The 22,389-nt window shown below is 36.5% G+C and overlaps 3 protein-coding genes and 1 long non-coding RNA gene across 5 annotated transcripts; 2 read left to right on the forward strand and 2 right to left on the reverse strand.

The window, feature by feature from the left end:
- The first annotated feature begins 63 nt into the window (after positions 1–63).
- Positions 64–2,798, forward strand: LOC148910074 (synaptic plasticity regulator PANTS-like). The gene is made up of 4 exons (XM_089032422.1): positions 64–180; positions 646–691; positions 1,501–1,619; positions 1,980–2,798. The coding sequence occupies exons 1-4, from the start codon at positions 85–87 to the stop codon at positions 2,082–2,084; spliced, it is 366 nt and encodes a 121-aa protein (XP_088888548.1). The 5' UTR covers positions 64–84; the 3' UTR covers positions 2,085–2,798.
- On the reverse strand, positions 2,637–16,145 carry LOC116290394 (beta-1,3-galactosyl-O-glycosyl-glycoprotein beta-1,6-N-acetylglucosaminyltransferase 3). Of its 2 annotated transcripts, none has more exons than XM_031697414.2 (5): positions 16,128–16,145; positions 7,025–7,151; positions 6,342–6,374; positions 5,465–5,503; positions 2,637–4,671 (listed from the first exon to the last, which is right to left on the reverse strand). In XM_031697414.2, the coding sequence occupies exons 2-5, from the start codon at positions 7,133–7,135 to the stop codon at positions 3,586–3,588; spliced, it is 1,269 nt and encodes a 422-aa protein (XP_031553274.2). In that variant the 5' UTR covers positions 7,136–7,151; positions 16,128–16,145; the 3' UTR covers positions 2,637–3,585. The 2 variants fall into 2 exon arrangements, with proteins under 2 accessions (XP_031553274.2, XP_031553273.2); XM_031697413.2 differs by lacking the exon at positions 16,128–16,145 and adding an exon at positions 11,546–11,655.
- On the forward strand, positions 12,057–16,189 carry LOC116290396 (uncharacterized). The gene is made up of 2 exons (XR_004196456.2): positions 12,057–12,139; positions 15,027–16,189. It is a non-coding gene; the product is annotated as an uncharacterized LOC116290396 (long non-coding RNA).
- LOC148910075 (N-acetyllactosaminide beta-1,6-N-acetylglucosaminyl-transferase-like) lies at positions 12,834–19,584 on the reverse strand. The gene is made up of 6 exons (XM_031697412.2): positions 18,564–19,584; positions 17,711–17,834; positions 17,470–17,502; positions 16,790–16,816; positions 16,128–16,160; positions 12,834–14,968 (listed from the first exon to the last, which is right to left on the reverse strand). Exons 1-6 carry the CDS (start codon positions 18,590–18,592, stop codon positions 13,883–13,885), a joined length of 1,332 nt encoding a protein of 443 aa, XP_031553272.2. The 5' UTR covers positions 18,593–19,584; the 3' UTR covers positions 12,834–13,882.
- Between the last annotated feature and the right edge of the window lie 2,805 nt (positions 19,585–22,389).

A 22,389-nucleotide genomic window follows, 5' to 3' on the forward strand; every position in this document is an offset into this window, starting at 1 on the left:
CTTAAGCTAGCAAGAATTTGGGAAGCTGGGCTACCTGTGGTTAGTATCGTATCTAGTCTCTAACGGTAAGGCAAGGAATGCCTGATGATTAATGCAACTGATAGAGAAAAAAACAAGATGTCTAGTGGGGTGACGACGGTCGATTTAAGCGAAAATAGTTTAGATGGACAAGATTTTCAGGTAAAAATTAAGTGAGTTTTCAGGAATTTGATTTAAGAGAAGACTTTATGTTGATAAATACTCAAAAACAGTTGACTTTAGGCTAATACTCGATATGAAACTCTTACAAAGTGCTAGCTTCCAGTATGAAAGATTGTTATAGTTTAAATGTCTATAATTCTTCTTCGTTTGCAATAGACGTCATAGCCGCCATGTTGGAAGAATTTGACAAAAGATTTTTCAATGAATTCTTTTGTTATATCTTCCAACATGGCAGACATCCCTTTTGTTATTGTGCTCTCTTGGGATTGATTGCAAACCAAGAATATGACCCTGATTATAGTAGCTATACTTTTAAGCAGCTATGCAATGAATGTTTAACATCGTTAAACAAACATTGTCAGGTTTGTATACAGTGACTTAAGCTAATTTGAAATTTTATGATATATAACTATATAATGCATACATGTTAATATTCCATGCTAGCCTCCTCCGTGCTTGCAGTTCTTTGAAAAATGGAGATTCTGTGCTTGTAAGTATTGGAATTTTGAATTCTATATACCATCTGTAAGCTGGCTGTATAAGGATGATAGAAAATATCAAAGTGAACCCTATTATTGACTCCTAAGCAAAGCCTCAATGCTTGCCAGGCCAAAACAGTATATCTTTTTTATCATACAGCTTTTCAGCTTGGGTGTGACACTTTTCTGTTTCTTATCGTTTATCATTCCCTTGAGCAGTATTTCTTTGTTTGCTGAAACTCGCTCAAGAAGACACATTGATTCAAATTGATTTGAATAGAGAATCTTTATACCCAGAAGAATGATGTGTGGTAATATAGTGAAAGCACCATAACTAGCCTGCTAGCCAGGACCACTTACAAAATTTAGAATAAAATAAACTTTAGCCAATCAGGAGAGAGCACAATCATTATTATATTAACCTCAGCCAATCACAATCATTCCCACAGTTGCTGATAACATCTTTTTTTGCTGTCAAATATATATCATCAGATGTAGGCAATGCCCAAGGGGGGGTGGGGGGGGTACTCCACCAGGGTACTTAACCCTAACCCCGCCCCTAAATCTAACTAATTACAGGGGACGTTGCAAATTCGTGAAGCCTAACCCTTATGACAAGAAGCTCAAAAACCATACCTTGTCAGGCGGATCATCCTCGTATAGTCCTTGGTCCTGATTGGTTCAAGTTTCACTCAAGTTTGATTCCTTTGATTTCATTCTACGTTTGATTGGTTAACTTTTTTCAAGTGGTACCAATAAGAGTGTGAAAAAACATTACATTTAAAACTAAGAATGATATTTTGTCATCTTGTTCTTATAGCATCAAGAAACCAGTTTCACCAGTATTATATTTATGGAAGATTTAAGGACTGTTCTCTTTATAAAAATGACCTTCAAAACTGTGTGTCCTACAAGATGATAAAATCTGAAGATATAAAGGTATAGTAAAAGGATTCATGAATCCCCTATAAACTCTCACTTTAGGAGAATTTTGATATAGTTAATAATCCATGTACCCCCTTACCCATCCCGACATGTACACACATAACCAGTGTCGCATAGCTGAGTGCTTCTTAACACCGAGTGTTCTGTCAATCCTCAAGTGCTTTTTAACAACTTCACACAGCACCCCAGCAAATAAGTTTTTAACTTATTTGATAAAATACTAATTAGAGCATATGTTATCTTAGACACAAATAATAAAATTGAAAGTGTGCATGCATGCCGTGTGCTCTCATTATGCACGCTCTACTAACCAATCAGAACATGAGACTTATAACAGCCTTTTTATAATTCCAGGCTTCGCTTAAAGAAGCAATGGATCGAGACAAAGTAAGGTTCACTTCTGGTTCAGTATGGGAGAAAAGAGAAAATCCTGAGGAGTTTTGGACAAAAAAGCATTGAGACGTTACATACATATACAAGACTGCGAGGTGTCAGCTCTATGCCCTTCCTCAAGGGCAACTAAAGTGGAAGAAAGGAGTGCGTGGACTCACTCTGGTTGGAATTAGCAAGGAGAGTACATAGCTGTTCAGCAGCTCCTTGTAATATAGTTTGGAATAATTAAGAGTCACAATTATCTCAAAATTATTATCTTAAAGATGTCATTTATGATCTCATATAGAAATCTTTCACTCTAACACACCAAAGGTCCTGTATGCAGAACCCATGAAAAATGACTGGGTTGTTAGAATGATAGGTGCATGGACAAGCATGGACACTAAGTTTTGATTTGAAAGTCAAATTTACTTATGTTTTGACTAATTTGCATTTGGATTCAGAGCATGCGCAGCATTTTTCACTCGTGTCATCCGCGCCCAGTGCAATCGACTTGAACCTTTGAAGGTAGTTCAAGGTGTAGTATTAAACCTGTCAAGCAATCTCAGTTTAAATGTAAAATCCCATCCATCAATCATTTCTAAATCAACTTAAAAACATTAACACTTAATTGAAAAATTACTTTTAAAAATCTTGATTTATTGGTGATTGACCAGTTACTGAATCTTTGCTGTCGAACCATTGTAGAAGTCAGTGATGATATCTCTAATGGTTTTTGGTAAATGCAGGACTAGATACTTGAATTGTCACAAAATAAAGAGTGGAATGTTTACTTCTGAATCAAGGCATGTAAGTGAATCAGTGGTCATAAATGGGACACCAGGGGAAAACGTTTGCACATGCGTGCTTTTCAGCACGTTTTCTAAGAATTTCGAAGAGTCGAGTGAGAAAATAAATGTTTGTTTTCTCCAAGTATACAAAAAGGTTCAAAAGTATACTTTTGTCAAACCAAGATACTGTATTAAACACAATATGAAAGAGTTAGCCTTAAGTTTCGAATTCAAGCATGTATAATAAGGTTTGGCATTTTGTGAAGTCCAATTTATCAGGCATGTTTGAAAGTCAAATTTACTTGTTTTCACTAATTTGCATACGGATTCAGAACATGCGCAGACGTTTTTCACTCGTGACCATAAATAGTGAATTGCATTCAATGTGAAGGACGCATGCGCATCTATCCAAGAGTCGGACGATGTCATCCATCCATAGTCTCCTACGCAGCCGCTATTAGTGTCGTCACGCCACGATGTACCAAAATTAAGGTTACGTTTCCACTGACACGCGCGGCGTTGTATGAGACGTTCCAACTGACTAGGCCAAAAGAGGTAGACTAGGCCAAAATGGATAAAAATATAACATTTGGAAGTTTAAAAGCTGGTTATGTGGTTTGCATGGTAATTAGGCGGCTTTATGTGCATTCTCATACGTGTGGGCTCGTATTTATCATGTTACTGTTCCGATATTTTTTTAAAATTCCAATTAAAATAGACATTCCCTTACTTAAAAATCCCTTATTTGGTTTGCTTTCGTCTATCGGAACATATTTTAATTACGTTTTTTAGCTGTCTTACGAAATCGTTGCGCTTGCGTTCCAAACGTCAAAACCGTATGCTCTTCCTTGTCTTGCAACAAGAAGACATTCTAGTATGTCTTTATTATGGTCAAACGGAATCTTGTGGACAAAAAGTTTGTTTTTCATGTCTTTGCCCAAAGCCCACTGCAAATCTTTCACAGATATCCAACACAACGTTCGTACCCATTCTCCGTAACACCCGATATTTTGATCAATCCAGGACAAAGCACGTGCTATATGTTCTGGCTGTTCCCCACGGATCCCTCCTGGGGCCATTGGATGCTGTTGTAAGGAGGCGTAAATAGTCTCATCAGGAACATAGGTATCTTTTAGGAATTCAGTGAAATCTTTCCCAACCTTGCTGTAAAGAACAAACCTGACAAAGTCTCTAATGGCTACGATGTGTGTAGATCCTTTGTAGATAGATACATTGTGTGGTGGTGGGGACTTTTCAGTCCCGGTCCTTTGAACAAGACCGCCATTTAAAATGTGGACTTTTTTAGTTCGTTCTTCGTTATGTTTCGGCATGGGGATACTCTCCATGCTATTTGTGTTGTTGAGCATTTTCAATGCTACTACGATTTCTTTGTTCTCGTATAGCGGAAAATCCTGTCCAATTAAACTAATGTAATATTTCCACTTCACTGATGATTCTAAGAGTTCTTTCATGCATTCAAACTGAGCTTGAACAATTGAGAAATGTCCCCATACAACATCAACCCTCTTGGCTGCAATAAATACATTAGGCAGACAACGTATCATGGCCTGGATGGCTCGATAAAAGACTTCTGGGGATTTCTTGTCGATGTGAATGCAGTGAACATTGTGTGGCATGTAGATAGTCCGGAGAATCCTCTCAAACAGAGAGGCACCTTTGTAGATTGTGAAGCCATAAGCGATTGGTAATTTCGTTTCTTCTTTCGTCACATTAGGATGAGCAAAACGAGTGTGTAAAACGTTGTCGCAATTTTCATCGGACTTGTAGACGTTGAGGATTTTAAAGTCGTTCTTTGTGATTGAAGTTCTAGTTACATTTTCTTCCCCGGAAATTATTCTTTTACACCTTTCCCACTTTGATTCCTGTATCAGAAGAACGGAATGGATTACTGGTTCGTATTTTTTGTTTACAAAAATCAACACTTGCTGTTCCGCTGTACCATTACCAGAGACCGCAGACGCGGGGAGGGGGGAGGGGGAGGGGGGAAGGGGAAGGGGGAAGGGGGGTAGAGGTTGGGGAAGCTGAAAAAATGGTTTTATGTTCTGAGTCGCCTAATGCTTTGACGTGAGTCTAAAGACACAAAATACATGAAATTGCATTTGAGAATCATTAATTGTTAACCTTCCTTTATTCTTCTGGGCTGAATTGTAACCATTCCAAAAAGTGAAATAACGGCAAGTCAGCATGGTATAGTTGATGTTACATTATTGAGTTTATACGATGACAACCACCAGTATTGTACATATTGTACATATATAACGGTGGCACTGTCATTAAAAGACGAGTACCATAGGCGTTGAATGGCCGGGTGGCATGCGCTGCTACGGGGCTTTGTGAGTAGCTCATAGCAGGGGGTTGCGGGTTCAATGATCTGACTTGAAATACACTGAGTGAGTCGAGTAAGATTGATCTGTTTTTCTCTAATTTTCCAGTTGGGTACAGTTTTTTCCGGTTTGCAGAAACTAATGAGCGTAGAGTTTTTTCCATTTCAGACCACGTGTTATTCTTTTGAAAATAAAATTATTTGTTTGAATTGTATCCACATTCATGTGTCTTCTCATGCAAAACCATTAAACAAAGGAATGATACTCTAGGGAATGAAACGTGGTCTGGAATGAAAAAAACATGACGCAATAGGTAAAGAGTTCTTTTTACCTTTTCTTTTACAGTAAAGTGAAGCCATCGCATGTTATGCTGTATGAAACGAAGACAAAACAGTGTTGGTTTTTTTTGTGTGGAAAATTAACATATTTGTTTAATGATAATAAAATGTATTTATATTGCGCAAATATGAACATGCAATTTCAAAACCGCATAGTAATAACATGTGATGATATTAGTAATCATGGTTCTGAAGCCTTCTTTTCGTCATCAACTTGCGCGCGAGCGCTCTTTTCGCTTTGTCTATCAAGACAATAAAAGGAAAGAGCGCAGGCGCGCAAGTTGATGACGCACGGGAGTAGGGTAAGGCGAAATTTAAACTTAATCGGTTACTAAAAATATCCCAACTGGGAATTTACATGGCGCGCGTGTTCAATAGCGCAGCGCACTGATTCTAAAAATAGCTTAAAGATTCGGACAAACATTGCATTCTGTTTAACCGCTACGAGGATTATACGAACCGATTTTATTATTTTTACTTAAAGTTACAATAATAACCCATGTAAACTAAGATCAACTGCGATCGGCTGTGAATATTATCTGCTGAAAGTAAACTTGTAAGTTTGTTTGTTCGCCTTTGTCTTCGTATTTATGACGTCACGGTTGCGCTGCGCTATTGATTTAAGCCAATTTTGCACCCACAGTCCTTCAGGCGCCTTCCTGCTTTGCCTTTAGCGACCGGCGACAGTCCGCTGACCAAAAAGCCGGAAGACTCTCGGCTCGAGATTGGATTTACGTGAGACGGTTGTCGTTTGTTCCCAGAGGATCGTGAGCGCACTGAAACCACCTCCAGCGTAGCTGATCAGTAGATTGGTTTATTGGTGGAATTCATGAAAATCATGTTGAGAAATATGAACTGCTTGTGGCTTACCTCTTTTATAGGAGGAAGCGAAGATTTGGCAATCTGACACAGAATAAAAATAGATTTCAGTATAGGTTCAGGGGGGGTTGGACACAGCGCGCGAAGCTTCTCGGTAGTGAAAATTGTCCAGCCCCCCTGGTATAGGTTGCTATCAATAGACGTCACTTCCGGTAATAGCTACGTTTTTAATGGCTTGTACTGAGAATCTTGGAGGTTGTTTTGATCTCTTGTTTTCTGGTTTCGTGTCGTAGAAATAGTCAAATACAATAGTCTGAGGACTTATTTTGATATGTTTTGACTTAACATCCGCTAGTTGCCCCTCAGTCCCGGGGGGGGGGGGGGGGAGTACTTTCAACCGCTTGTTTGCCCCCCAGTCAACTCCAAAAAGTCACGTGATTAATAGTAAGCACTACGAATTAATTAATGTTATAAATTTGATTGGCTGGGGATACAGGCTTTATGATAGCACACAGCAAGCGCGTGCGCTTTCTATTTCAAAATAACGTACGTGGTTATTGTAATTCGTATTTTATAAATTACAAAATTAGAGAAACAGCGTGATGTGTCACTCGTATGGGTCTAAAGCCTTATTTGAGCAGTGTTCACGGATTTCTTAGTTTGACTCATAAAAGCTGTAATAAACCTGCTTGCTATATTTCCCCTGAGTGGGATGTGATGATTTTAATACTCACCCTGTTGTACATTTTTATTATTCCTGACTGCTTGACAATCATAAGCATTGTCAGCGCCAAAATAGCAGATACTAGTAAAGTAAAAGTTGTTTTGGCATTTAACAAAGCCATGGACCTGACAAACAAACTGAAACGGAATTTTTTTGCAATTATTGAATAGATGGATGGATGGATGGATAGATGGGTGGAAGGAAGGATGGATGGATGGATAGATGGGTGGAAGGAAGGATGGATGGATGGATGGGATTGATAAATGGATGGATGGATGGATGAGATTGATTCTTTTCAACTTGCAGACAAATAATTAGACTCCCACTTCAGTCACCATCATAAAAGGCTGCTCACCTAGAAGATTTGAGACTCTGAGACCTGAGACTTATAAGCAAATACAACTCAAACTCCAAAACACAACCTACCAGACTTTCCCCAATTATCTTTATTTATTTATCAAACCATCAGTCGATCTTCAAACAAGAATGGACTTCTTCGACGAGTAAGCGGCCATCTTGAATCACAAGGCATTATGGGTCATCCAGGGAGCAAATAGACAAAGCTCTGTTACAATAATGGCGGCGATTGACATTTACGGCTCATAACAAGACAATCTGACAAGAGATGAATTTAAAAAAATGGACAGTTCCACAACTGAGGAAATTTCTGAAATAACGTTGAATCGTCACTTTCGCATCTTTGTTTTGCTTTGCCCCTGGGACCCATAATCGGCTTGCAAACCAAGATGGCCGCTGCATAATCGAAGTCCATTCTTGTTTGAAGGTCGACTGATGGTTTGATAAATACGTGAAAATTGACAAATTTACAAACAAATTTATTCAAAGTTAAAAAAATTATTTTTGGATTTTATTTTATGAAATTGAGAAGAATAAAATTTGACGTCAAATGCAGGAAACAAAGTATTCACTGAGTGATTTATTGCAAGGGGGCAGGAGCCATTAGTAAAAGTAATGTGCTCCTGACAAGGGTCTATAATCTTCGAATACACTTCGAAACAAAGAATAAGGCGTTGTAAAACATAACTGAGTCACATTTTAAGTTGGAGGACTACATAGAGGGTTGCTTTCGATTTCAGTTGTTGAAAACAGAATGGATCGAAAGAACAGCATAGTGCTAAATTATTCAAATTTCATACTGCGATGCAAGCGACCGACCACGCGTATCTTGCAGGTGCCAAAATATTTTTTGGTGCCAAACAATAAATTATCTGTCATATAACTCTAAGACAAAGCAAAAGACTATAAGAGTACTTCTGAAACGAACTATGGTATTAGTTACTGAATCTTTAGTGTAAATGTATTCTTCCTTATTAGACTAGATGTGTAGACAAAGAAAGTTTCAAGTCACGCAATCGCCAAACGTAGATTTGCATGTATAACAAGCCAAAATAAGATTTGTCGCAAAAAGCGCACAATTATTTCCCCAAAATAAAAAGTACATTTTTCAGAAGAGCAGTTTCCTAATAGCTAAAGACCGTAGAAATATGACACGAGATGAAACCCACGGTTGTTGAGATGTACTGACGAGCATTGTAATTCTGTAGCCTTCACTTTTCATTGTGCTTACGGTGGCTGACTACTTTGGTAAATAATAAACAGAAAATTTAAATTTGAAACTCTTTTAACCTGAAATATAATGCTGCTTTCAAAAATGCAAAGAAAAATGGGTGTTCAGGTTTTGCGGTGTGCAAGTTATTGTAAAAATTGAGCACGAAACAAACAGAACGATTTTTTACATTGTTCTAATAAACAGAATTTTCTTAAACTTTGACAAATAATGGGACATCACCTGTTATTCCGGAAAATAACAAAAAAGCATAGAGTCCCGTGCAAAATTTGAGAATTTTGCCCTCTTGAAGTTCAAAACGTGTATGGTTCTTCAATAAAATCTTGAAGATCATTCAGCTTTTTTTGAGCGCGCGCACATCGTGAGCTCAAATCGAATGTTGAAAAGTAGTCAGCCACCTTAAATGTTTTGAATTGTCTAATTTTTATAAAGCTATTCTAATTGAGCGAAGAAGAGCTGTACTTTGAGCACAAAGGCCTAATGTCTTAAGGCCATTTGGATACTGAATGTCCATTCTTTCAGAAACCAGTGTTATAAGTACTGTTTAATAAACTCGTAGATCGTGTTTTTGAACGTTAAAATCCGACGTTACGGATGGTCACGGATGACACCAGCATCTCGTAAATTAAACAGTCAATTAAACAGCCATCAATCACTTAACACACAATCTGACTAATACCCCATTCACACCTAAACGTGTTTAGTTAAACTATGTTTTCATTAGGAAAAAAATTGAGGAACTAGAAACCTACAATATAATGAAACTTTCTAAAATATTATCAGAGCAAGACAAAGGATAGCTTCATGCATTATTTCACCAAATATTGTGTAGTGTTCGTAGATAGTTTTCCAAACCTGTTTAGTTAAACCACTTTTAAACATGTTTAAGCCTTGGTGTGAATGGGGTATTTGTTCGACTTTGTTAATTTGTGAATTCGTGCTTGATAATGGAATCAAGATTACTCCGAAACGTCGGATTTTGGCGCTAATTTTCTTTGAAGTACATTTTCAAAATCTGTCGAAAATCTGACGCAGACTAATGTGATGTCATAGGAGAAATTTACTGGGGTAGTAAAATATCCTGTACAAAACATAATTATTTCACTCAGGGTTTATAGAAAGGTTATTGCAAATTTGTTTTCCCATAGTAATCAGTGTTTTGATTTTAAAATGATGACAAATAAACCCAATTGCATCATTCAAATCATATAAAAATATTTCACCATTCGACTATTCATTTCATGTAGAATCAATACTGAAAATATTGAGTTAGGGGTCATAGGCACTTTGTCTTATTTCATTGTTAAATAAACCCATATTGAACAACAATATATACAGCACCAATCATATAGATTTTTCTACAAACACATAAACTAGTATAACTATAAGGTCTCTCGTAAATTAAACAGTCAATTAAACAGCCATCAATCACTTAACACACAATCTGACTAATACCCCATTCACACCTAAACGTGTTTAGTTAAACTATGTTTTCATTAGGAAAAAAATTGAGGAACTAGAAACCTACAATATAATGAAACTTTCTAAAATATTATCAGAGCAAGACAAAGGATAGCTTCATGCATTATTTCACCAAATATTGTGTAGTGTTCGTAGATAGTTTTCCAAACCTGTTTAGTTAAACCACTTTTAAACATGTTTAAGCCTTGGTGTGAATGGGGTATTTGTTCGACTTTGTTAATTTGTGAATTCGTGCTTGATAATGGAATCAAGATTACTCCGAAACGTCGGATTTTGGCGCTAATTTTCTTTGAAGTACATTTTCAAAATCTGTCGAAAATCTGACGCAGACTAATGTGATGTCATAGGAGAAATTTACTGGGGTAGTAAAATATCCTGTACAAAACATAATTATTTCACTCAGGGTTTATAGAAAGGTTATTGCAAATTTGTTTTCCCATAGTAATCAGTGTTTTGATTTTAAAATGATGACAAATAAACCCAATTGCATCATTCAAATCATATAAAAATATTTCACCATTCGACTATTCATTTCATGTAGAATCAATACTGAAAATATTGAGTTAGGGGTCATAGGCACTTTGTCTTATTTCATTGTTAAATAAACCCATATTGAACAACAATATATACAGCACCAATCATATAGATTTTTCTACAAACACATAAACTAGTATAACTATAAGGTGTTATTAAAACTGTTAACAAAGGAATTACAGATTAACATGCAATGAGATCAGTACTGTACACACGATACAAAACATTATTTACAAGAAATCAATAATCAGATAAGTAAATAGGTTTTAAAAAAATTCTTTTTACAAGAGACTGGAGTTGTTAAACAGTACTTGTAAAACTGGTTTCCGAAAGAATAAACATACACTTTCAAAGATATCGAAGCCAGACTAATAAAATAAATATTGTTATATTTGCATTCTCTACTTGGAGCCAGTTTTGGCTTGTCTATGCAATAATCAGTGAACTGTAAACTGCAAGTTTGAAGTGCTTTCGTGGTCTATTTTCTAAACTCAACATGGGCTTCCCTGTTAGAAGAGTCTCCCTCGCTAGCGAAGTTCTTGGCAGAGAAAAGCCATCTGCTATCAGAAAAAACATGGGCTATATTGGCTGCATAATGAAAGTACACGTTCGAATTTTTGGACTAGAAGAGGCAAATGAGTAGAAAAATATTCCCTAGATCTGTACAAAGACATTATGATTTGTAAATTGGTATCCGCTTGACCGGGTTATGCAGTCGGTTTTGGGTTTTTATTCGTTAAACGCTTTCGAAATTAATTTATCCGCTCAGTTTATATGTGTTCGGTATGCGATTTCCTTTCGTGACTTAGTTCCTCTAACAATACTCCCCGTAGTTTTCCTTTTTTAGAAACATTGAAAATAAATTGTTGTCTTTCAAGTTTATTGATGGTGTTATAGTTCCTAAAGATATGAATTTTCACCTCTTACCTTTATTTTATCGTGCGTCCAGCGAAGACAATATCTGTAGTAGCTAACCATTAGATAATTTACAGTTTAAGTGGAGGGGGGTATCGGTCCTCTCCTTTCGTCTCCCTCTATCCCACCCACCCCTCCCTTGAAATAATTCCTAGACAAATTAAAAATTTATAATTATAAAACGTGGGGTCGCCGAGAGCCATGCAGTGTTGCATGAGACGCAGGCCAAGGCCAATACTTCATTTTACAGTTCCGATTTAGTGACCACGAATAATAGCTCAGAGTCGAAGTTAAAATCGCTTCAAATAGCGAAACTATAAGCAAAGTATCAAGAAAACCCATTCTTGCTTCTTTGCAGCAAAATATCTCGGAAAACAGTTCGGTGACCCCCATTTTTCTTTGTCTTAAAATAAAGATACGGCTATCAACATCTACAAAATATGTAAATCTAAAAAAATTCTGATTGCAAGGGAATGATTGACACCAAACATAGGACTGAAAACCCACCTGCTAAGGTGTTTCGATACAGTTCTTGCCTTGTGACTTCCAACTTCAAGGACCATTTTAAAATTATTAGAATGAATCAACCGACATGAGCTTTTGCAGGTACAGATTATATATCCTTGAGAAGACACGTAGCTAAATTTAAAAAACAACCGTTTGATCATGAGCCGTTTATGAGAAATCTCGGAAAACGATGCTAAATCTTTACTTAAAACGCTCTTCGAAAAAAAAAAAAATTCGTTCTCGAGACCAGCAAGAAAATAGTTGACCAAACTTACACGGTTTAAAAACAAGAGCAACAGCAACAATTTAGGATATTTTTGAATAATTTTATTCCATAGTAATTTTTTAAACCGCCGAGTGCGCAAAAGCAATACACAAAACTGAGAGTATGAAATGTTCGTGCGATTTTCTCCAAATCTAACATAAGAATTTCTTTAAATCTTTGATATTTTGTTTGTCATGAATTGGGAATTCTTAGGAGTTAACAGTTTTTCTACAGCACATCTGAATCGCGCACACTTTTATTTTTACCAATTTCCGATTTTTCTCGATTTTCTTGCGTTGAAAACTTTGATTTTAATAAAATATGCATTAGTACAATCTTCAAACCAAGAGCAACAACTTGTATAAATTCTAAAATGATCCAGCAAACAGAACATTGCCAACGCGCCGATTGAAAAAGTTCTGTTTGGTGTTCACGAAACTGTATCAAAACACCTTAACGAATTCGAATTGTACGCATTTTGTCTGCATAGCACGGATTGAAAGCTTCATGAATCCTTATCACAAACTCTTACTCACATGCTTTTTATTTGGAAATGTTAAAGAAAGTCATATTTGATGGCCATGAATTTGTTTCCTGCATTTCTTTGATGTTTTTGATTCTTTTCGAAGCGTTTCTTTCAGAATTTTTTCTGAGTCTTTCAATTTGCGACTGCATAAGTTGCTTATAGTGAGTGTTAAAATGAACAGTTATATTCACCAATATTTCAAATTGTTGTCAGCTCATTCAAAGCCATGTTTACAATTTGCTTAAGCTTTTTGTCAGTTAACAATTTGCACTAATAAGTGGTCCTCATACCTAAAAAGTAAAATACAATACAATACAGTAATGACTACACTATATCAAAACTGAGAACAATAGTAAAATATAACTATAAAAATATGAGATACTCAAAAAACATGTGTAAACAAACATATAAAAAACATAGGCTAGTAAATATAACTATACCATGACAGAACAAAATGCTCAATATCCTTATACTTTTTACGTTAATCTAAAATCGCCTTTAATAGTCACCAATTGTCTTCTAAAACTAAAGAGAGAATGGCTGACCAACTTGTTATGAACCAATCAGAGCTTTCGTAATTAATGAGGCGGGAAGTTTGAATTTCCAAAACTTCAGTTCAGCTTGTGTTGTATGACTAAAATTGACCCTGAGGGGATGGGGAGAGGATTATGTTTCAAGTAACTAAAGTAACTCGTGGGTGTGAAGGGACTTTTCACTCATGATTGGAGTAATCTTTAGAGTCTCGGTAGACTAGTGTTCGTTGTCAAGAATTATAAAAAATCCGAAGAACACTCATGATGCCAGTGATTCTTAGATCTAGTAATAGTAAACTCATACTCGAATTATATTCGTTTATAATCTAACTATTTTTTCCTATGTTATGCATTGTTATGCTATTTTCCTATTGATCATGTTACTGTTCCAATAAACTTCCCTTAAATTAAGACTATTTAAATTCCAATTAAAATAGACATTCCCTTACTTAAAAATCCCTTATCAGGTTTGCTTTCTCGTCTATCGGAACATATTTTAATTACTTATTTCAGCTGTCTTACGAAATCGTTGCGCTTGCGTTCCAAACGACAAAACCGTATTCTCTTCCTTGTCTTGCAACAAGAAGACATTCTAGTATGTCTTTATTATGGTCAAACGGAATCTTGTGGACAAAAAGTTTGTTTTTCATGTCTTTGCCCAAAGCCCACTGCAAATCTTTCATAGATAACCAACACAACGTTCGTACCCATTCTCCGTAACACCTGGCACGTCCGTCATACCACTGCAAAGCACGTGTGATATGTTCTGGCTGTTCCCCACGGATCCCTCCTGGGGCCTGTGGATGCTGTTGTAAGGAGGCGTAAATAGTCTCATCAGGAACATAGGTATCTTTTAGGAATTCAGTGAAATCTTTCCCAACCTTGCTGTAGAGAACAAACCTGACAAAGTCTCTAATGACTACGATGTGTGTAGATCCTTTGTAGATAGATACATTGTGTGGCGGTGGGGACTTTTCAGTCCCGGTCCTTTGAACAAGACCGCCATTTAAAATGTGGACTTTTTTAGTTCGTTCTTCGTTATGTTTCGGCATGGGGATACTCTCCATGCTATTTGTGTTGTTGAGCATTTTCAATGCTACTACGATTTGTTTGTTCTCGTATAGCGGAAAATCCTGTCCAATTAAACTAATGTAATATTTCCACTTCACTGATGATTCTAAAAGTTCTTTCATGCATTCAAACTGAGCTTGAACAATTGAGAAATGTCCCCATACAACATCAACTCTCTTGGCTGCAATAAATACATTAGGCAGACAACGTATCATGGCCTGGATGGCTCGATAAAAGACTTCTGGGGATTTCTTGTCGATGTGAATGCAGTGAACATTGTGTGGCATGTAGATAGCCCGGAGAATCCTCTCAAACAGAGAGGCACCTTTGTAGATTGTGAAGCCATAAGCGATTGGTAATTTCGTTTCTTCTTTCGTCACATTAGGATGAGCAAAACGAGTGTGTAAAACGTTGTCGCAATTTTCATCGGGCTTGTAGACATCGAGGATTTTAAAGTCGTTCTTTGTGATTGAAGTTTTATTTACGTTTTCTTCACCAGAAATAAGTTTTTTGCACCTTTCCCACTTTGATTCCTTTAGCATAGTAGAAAAAAGAAATCGATTATTGATTCTTTGTATTTTTCCTCTGCAGAACACAACACTTGCTGTTCCGCTGTACGATTGCCAGAGACCGCGGAGGCGAGATTGCAATGGACTGAAAGTGCATTGAAATAGACCCTTTCCCGAAAATTTAAATGAGTTCTGCTAAATTTAAAAAAAAAACAATACCAGCATTGGAAAAAGCAAATTTACTTTAGTAACCCTACGAAGATTCATGATATTAGGTGTTATATCGGCCGAGAAAAAGTTGAAAATTGACATATTTACAAACATTTGTACGTCTGGGGTTTATATACGCAATAACCCCAGACATACACACGGTGACTTTTTGAGCCGTTGATCCTTCGTTGAGCCCTAGAGGAATCAACAGCTCAAAATGTGAAATGAAATAGTCTCGGTTTGAGCCGTGAGATAGGCCACCATTTGCAGGAAATAATCATATGACTATATGACTCCTACTAGATGGCAAAAACTTCCTTTATGTAAATCACGTTTTACTGGATTACTAATGTCTTATCCTAAAACCTTTTTCAAAAGGACTTTTTTCCTCTAATAAGAATTTTATTTCAAGAAACGAAGCATTTTAAAGTTTGTTTGCCATCCAGCAGAGCCTTTCCCAAGGGACCTTGAGCTGACTCGATTCTTTAGCAAAGTGGTATATCAGCACGTGACTGTTTGTTGCAAATGGCCCATTGCATTTTGTTCCCAGAGGATCTCGGGCTCGCTGAAACTAACTCCAGCTTAGCTCTCAACACCAGATACGGAATTTTATAGTATTATTCAGAGGATTGCGCGCGTATAGAGAATAAACATAATTGTGAAAAGTGGATCCAGTTTTGGAAGACACGAGTGAAAAAACGTCTGCGCATGCTCTGAATCCGTATGCAAATTAGTCAAAACATATGTAAGTTTGACTTTCAAACATTTCTGATAAATAGACAGTTTTCGAATTGCAAATTACCGCTGTGTTCCTTGATCACAGACTCATTTGCACAGGGTTAGCCTTGTCGGCCTCAGCTTTGTAGCTTTTCAGGTGACAAACTTTATTGAAATAAGTATATATGAGCAGCCGATCAGTAGATTGGTTTATAGGTGGGATTAATGAAAGAGATATGAACTGCTTGTGGCTTACCTTTTTTATAGGAGAAAGGGAAGATTCCTCAATCTGTCTCAAATAAAATATATTCATAAGAATTACTAACTGTTATTATACTCTCTTGTTATTATAAATCTCGCGTTCTGATTGGTTGGGGTACATGCCTTATGAGAACACAGCACGCGCGTATCTTTTCTATTTCGTCAATTAATAATGGTTATTGTATACATCTGTACAGTCAATTCAAAAAACGTTGTCGTCGACCGGCTCAAGCCTACGCGACTGGACCGAAAAGAATATGGGTAAAAATCACTGAAGCGGTTAAATATTCGTTCTGAATTTATTGTTCCCGCTAGTAATAAGATAATAATGGCGAGAAACAATCCATCAAATGCATGTCTTTGGGTTTAGGGAAAGAAAAACAAAGTAGTTATGATTCAGTTTACAATTTCGAAAATATGAAGGCATTAAAAAAACGTCTTCTTCAACATTTCCCGCTCGCCTAGGTTCGTGCTGTAAACCAGGCATTACTAGTCAGATAAGATTATGGAGTCAACTCGGCTTCAATGATTACTACCCAGAGTTCCTTTCGGTCCAGTCGCGTAGACTTGAGTTGGTCGACAACATTTTTTGAATTGACTGTATAAACTTGCTCGCTATATTTCCCCTGACTGGGATGTGGTGATTTAAATACTCACCCTGTAGTCCATTTTCATTATTCCTGACTGCAGAATAATCAGTACAAACATTGTCAGCGCCGAAATAGTCAAATTATATGTAAGTTTGACTTTCAAACATTCCTGATAAATAGACCAGTTTGAATTCCAAATTACCGCTGTGTTCCTTGATTACAGACTCATTTGCACTAGGTTAGCCTCGTATCAGTGTTTAAATATTCACAAATACCAACGGTAAAGTAAAGAATGCACAACTTCAACAATACAAACATTTTGCAACTCGACGGACCTTGACTGGAACACGTGAATATTCTGCACAAAATCGAGGCTAACCCTGTGCACATGAGTCTGTAATCAAGAAACACAGCGGTCATTTGGAATTCGAAACGGGTCTATTGGACTTCACAAAATGTCACACAAACTTAGTGTTCATGCTTGAAACTTAAGGATAATTCTTTCATATTATCTCATGGTTTGGTCTGACAAAAGTATACTCTCGAACATTTTCGTATACTTGGAGAAAAGAAACATTTATTTTCTCACACAAAAACTCTTCAAAATTCTTAGAAAACGAGCTGAAATGCACGCATGCGCAAAAGACTTTCTCTAGTGTCGTTCTGGAATAGATATATGAGCAGATGATCAGTAGTTAGGTTTATAGGTGGGATTAATGAAAGAGATATGAACTGCTTGTGGCTTACCTTTTTTATAGGAGAAAGGGAAGATTCCTCAATCTGTCTCAAATAAAATATATTCATAAGAATTACTAATTGTTATTATACTCTCTTGTTATTGTAAATCTTGCGTTCTGATTGGTTGGGGTACATGCCTTATGAGAACTCAGCACGCGCGTATCTTTTCTATTTCGTCAATAACGGTTATTGTATATAAACTTGCTCGCTATATTTCCCCTGACTGGGATGCGGTGATTTAAATACTCACCCTGTTGTGTCTGTTGTCCATTTTCATTATTTCTGACTGCAGGATAATCAGTACAAACATTGTCAGCGTCGAAATAGCAGATAGTATAATAAAACCTTTTTTTGGGTTGAACAAGGCCATGAACCTGACAAACAAAATGAAAGAAATCTTTTACAATTATCAATTTTAAAATAACTTACAAATTTCTCGTCGCGCGCTGATTCAGTCTTTATCTTCAATTCTATAAGAGGACAGAAAGATAAGCTGACTTCAAGGAGCGCGCGCTCTTTCCTTTGATTGTTTTGATGGACTAAAAACGAGAAGTATTTATCGTTTAAATGAAATCAGTGTTTTATGTGTCTGTCCACTTATTGACGATAAATTTCGTCATCGCATTGTCAAATAAAGTGACTACAATGTGATGACGCAAATTATCGTCAACATGGCTATACTGCTCTTATTCTAAAGCAATGATGTTCGGCAATTTTGCTTCTTGTGCGTTAATTTTTGTCATAGGAGTGTGCCAAGAGAGCATAAGTAAGAGATGGAAACTTCTTATTGTGGCGCGCGCCATCTTAATTTCCGGTTGGGCTATTTTTAGTAAACGGGTGTAGTTTAAATTTCGCCTTACCCTTCTCCCGTGCGTCAACTAGTTACTATGATTGAAAATTGCAATGGCGGTGCTGTTTAATTTCTTTTTAAAGTGTTCAGAAAACTATTTGGCTCAGTCTTGAGATCTCGTAGACCAAAATATTGTGTAAGCATATACCAAATTCTATTTAATGGTCTTGCTCATACTCTTTTTCGTTTCTGTTTTACTTCGGCAAATAATCGTTCGAGTATTTTCTTTCAAATTACACTTTTACCGAGTTACCTGTGGATAAACCGGTCATAAAATGCCATTGTTTGTTTTTTTCCTCCTCGACAAAATTGCCAAATTGCCAAGTTGCGCAATAGTACCCAGGGGTCTTCAAGAGACCTTTGTTGGCATCTGCTATGGGGTTCACATCCATAGTCCAATCAATTATCATGTACCAGATGTCAATCAATGTCACTATGTTGTCAAATGATTATGATTATGAGCAGATCACGTGGCAGAGGTTTATGTCTACGCATGTTTTATTTCGTTGACCGCCGTAATTCAAGACAGCCGAACTAGAAATATCAATTTCGTAAACAAGGATTTCAATCCCAGAAGATAGCGATGATTTCGAAGCGATTATTTCTAAGAATTTTCAATGAACTTCATGAGCAATAGCTTGTTTTGTTTAAAGGGGCACTTGGATGAAAATGGATAAAAATTGAAAATGACTTTAAACTTAATTGAACGTATCTATATGGCCCCAAACGTAGCCAAGCAACATATTTTCTTCGCAGTAAAATGTCTCAGATAAAAATTATGAATTTTATTTAGCATATAAATTGTGAGTAAATGACGTCATTTACTCAACCCTTTTGTTCTTTCTCTTTTAATCCAAAATTTCTCAACTGCAAGAGGCTCCCAGGCTAAAATTTTCACTTATCTGGTTTACATAACCATAATTGAGTCAAATTATCCACAAACACTTCAATTATTCGGACTTTGAAAAATTGGGGCGTTTTCATCCAAGTGCCCCTTAAACTATTCGTGATCAGCGACTCGAGTAGTATTTTCTGTACGAGCAAGCGAAAATGGATAAGAAGAACAGGGTTTCAAGAGTCAAGAGTTTCAAGAGAGAATTAGGATAAGCAATATACTGTAGTAAACAAATTCACGCAACATGACTCATTATTCACACTCGATTGACCAAGATGGAGGTCAAGTTTTCTGCTCGTACAGAATGATGATAATTTCTGCTTTTCACGCTGATATTAGACATCATGTCTATCCTTACGCATTGGCGGATCCAGGGGATGGGATGGGGTGGGGGGGGGGGGGGGGGGGTTCGAAGGGTTCCACGGAACCCCCCTTGAAGGTTTAATCTTTTAGGTAATAGAAATATATCTTATATAAATTTTGCTTAAAAGTATCCACAAGGATAATGTTGAACACGAAATGATAAATATTTGCTGTTATAATGTTTAATTTACCTTTAAGTTCCGTTACTAGATAGTAAATTAGGTGATTAGAGCCAATTTTTTTGTCAGAAATCGACTAAACAAAAGAGAATTATACACAGTTTAAGAAACGGAACCCCCCTTTGAAAAATCCTGGATCCGCCACTGTTACGATAGAATCACTAAAAGATACTTGGAAAAAGGAGTTTCTCCCAAGCATCAGAGAAGAAATTAGGTCTGAATTAAAAAAAGGACCATATTAACTTATCGATCAAAGAAATTACACAACGCTGTACTTCTATTGAGGAATTTCAAAGCTTTCAATCAAAGCAATACGATGATATTCTAAAGAAATACGACAATGTAGTCTCCTCGCTTCAAGAAGCAAAGAAACAAATAAAGCACTTTGAAGTAATCACGAAGTCTCAGCAAGAGCAAATTGCTCAGTTAAAAGATCATGAATATAAGCAGATAAAACTAGCTAAAAACTAGTGTGAGCTGCGTCGGTGTTTCTAATGAAAACAGTAATGATGAAAAGGTAAATTATACACCGTGAAAAGATGAAAAAACGTATTGACGTTTTGGACGCTAGTCCTTCGTAGGAGTAAAAAATATAAGCATGCTCTTGAAATTGATGAGATGCAACAGTATTCCCGGCGTGACTGTATAGAAATTGTTGGCGTACCAGATATCCCTGGAGAAGATCTGTTCTGCGATTGGGGTCAACTTAAAAGACGAAGAAATTTCCACAGTCCATCGACTGCCGGATTCAGACCTATAGCCATCTTACCTTCATTAAATGAAATATTAGAAAGGGTTGTTTATGATCAACTTCTGAAATTCTTAGACAAACATAACATAATTTATGAATACCAGTTTGGCCTCAGAAAGAAACATTCCACTGAACATGCAATTCTAGAGCTTACTGACACTTTAAAGAAATCAATAGACAACAAACAACTTACTAGCGGTATATTTTTAGACCTAAGGAAAGCTTTTGACACTGTCGATCATAATATCTTGCTGCTAAAACTACAAAAATATGGAATAAGAGGCCCTGCCCTGAACTGGTTCACTAACTATTTAACTAATAGAATGCAATATGTTAAAGTTCAGAATACCGTATCCGACTTAAAGTTAATCACGTGTGGCGTACCACAAGGAAGTACCATTGGACCGCTCCTATTTCTGCTTTACATTAATGATCTCCCACAAGTGTCAAACAAGTTGAACTTTAGAATGTTTGCTGATGATACTAATTTATTCTTTTCGCATATAGAGTGCAAATAATATACCCGTGAAATAGTTAGGATTAAATAGGTGATAGTTAGCGCTTAATTAGACAACACATAGGAATCCAGTGAGGCATGACAAGGGCACGGGCGTTTACTAGAGTAACAACTAAATACGCAAATGAACGTTTTTTCTAACAAGTTTATTGAATTGAGCTAAGAATCAAGACACAAGACGCACATTTAATTCTGCGTAAATCATGACACAAAAAACCCAGTACGCAAATGAACGTGTTTTCTACCATTTTTATTTGTTTTATCACGCTAAAGATCAAGACAATGCGCATTTATAAACTAAAACAAATCAAGACTCAAACAACTATAGCTAATAAAGACCCAGTGTGCAAATGAACGTGTTTTCTACCATTTTTATTTGTTTAGTATCTTGCTAAAAATCAAGACAATACGCATTTATAAACTAAAACAAATCAAGACTCAAACGACTATAGCTAAAGACCCAGTACGCAAATGAACGTGTTTTCAACCATTTTTATCTTTATATTTTTTACAATTAAAATTTGTAGTACATCAAAGTCGTGATTGATTAGATTATCTAAAAAGCCAGTTAAATATAAATTCGCCAAGATCTCATCGCCAACTATTCCGGCCATGCGCCGCTCGCCAAGTCAGCGGATATTATGTATAAAATAAAAACCACAGGAAGCCCAAGCTCTCTCAGGCCTTAGAGAAACAAAATCTTTTGCTACGGTATTCCTGTGCTTTAATAGGTATCCTATTACAAATGATGGCAAACGAGAGCTGAGGATTCAAGCTTTATTTTGGTACCAAACATGCCGTATTTTGCGAATAATTTTCAAGGTTTTTGCTTCACAAAGTGCCTATTCTTGAAGAAGGATCTCACAAATATTCGTCTCAAATCGGAGCTTTTTGAAAGTAAAAACGAAAAGTATAAATTCGTTCAATCGACCACAGATTCGACATTAGTAATTTAGAATGTGTGTATTTTAAGGATCGACCCCGGCAAATGAGGTAACTAGTTCTGATTTTGAGAAATCTTGTTTATAATATTTGACCTTATGTGTTTTTCTTGCAATTTAACAAAGCACTTATGGCAAGAAGGCTGTTAAAATCTAACTATCGAGACGAAAAGGTTTTTCCAAACAAATTAAAGTATGTTTAGTAAAAATTAAATGCTTTAATGTTATATATTGTTCTTCTACCCCGGCAAGTGGAAAACTGTTTACACAGAAATTTATAAATCGAAAACTATCTTGACTCTCTATACATTTCTTTGTAAAATCTGACTTAACTCGCTTAACACTTTCAAGCGACACCGCTGCATTTGTACGCGGGCGCATGACCGGAATAGTTGGCGATGTCCATAAAATCTTCTTACTTGTTCCTTGGAAA

Source organism: Actinia tenebrosa, unplaced genomic scaffold, assembly GCF_029948245.1.
Source record: "Actinia tenebrosa isolate PJP-AT-01 unplaced genomic scaffold, QUT_ActTen_1.0 PGA_scaffold1__47_contigs__length_23844297, whole genome shotgun sequence".
In the NCBI taxonomy this organism is placed as follows: Eukaryota; Metazoa; Cnidaria; class Anthozoa; order Actiniaria; family Actiniidae; genus Actinia; species Actinia tenebrosa.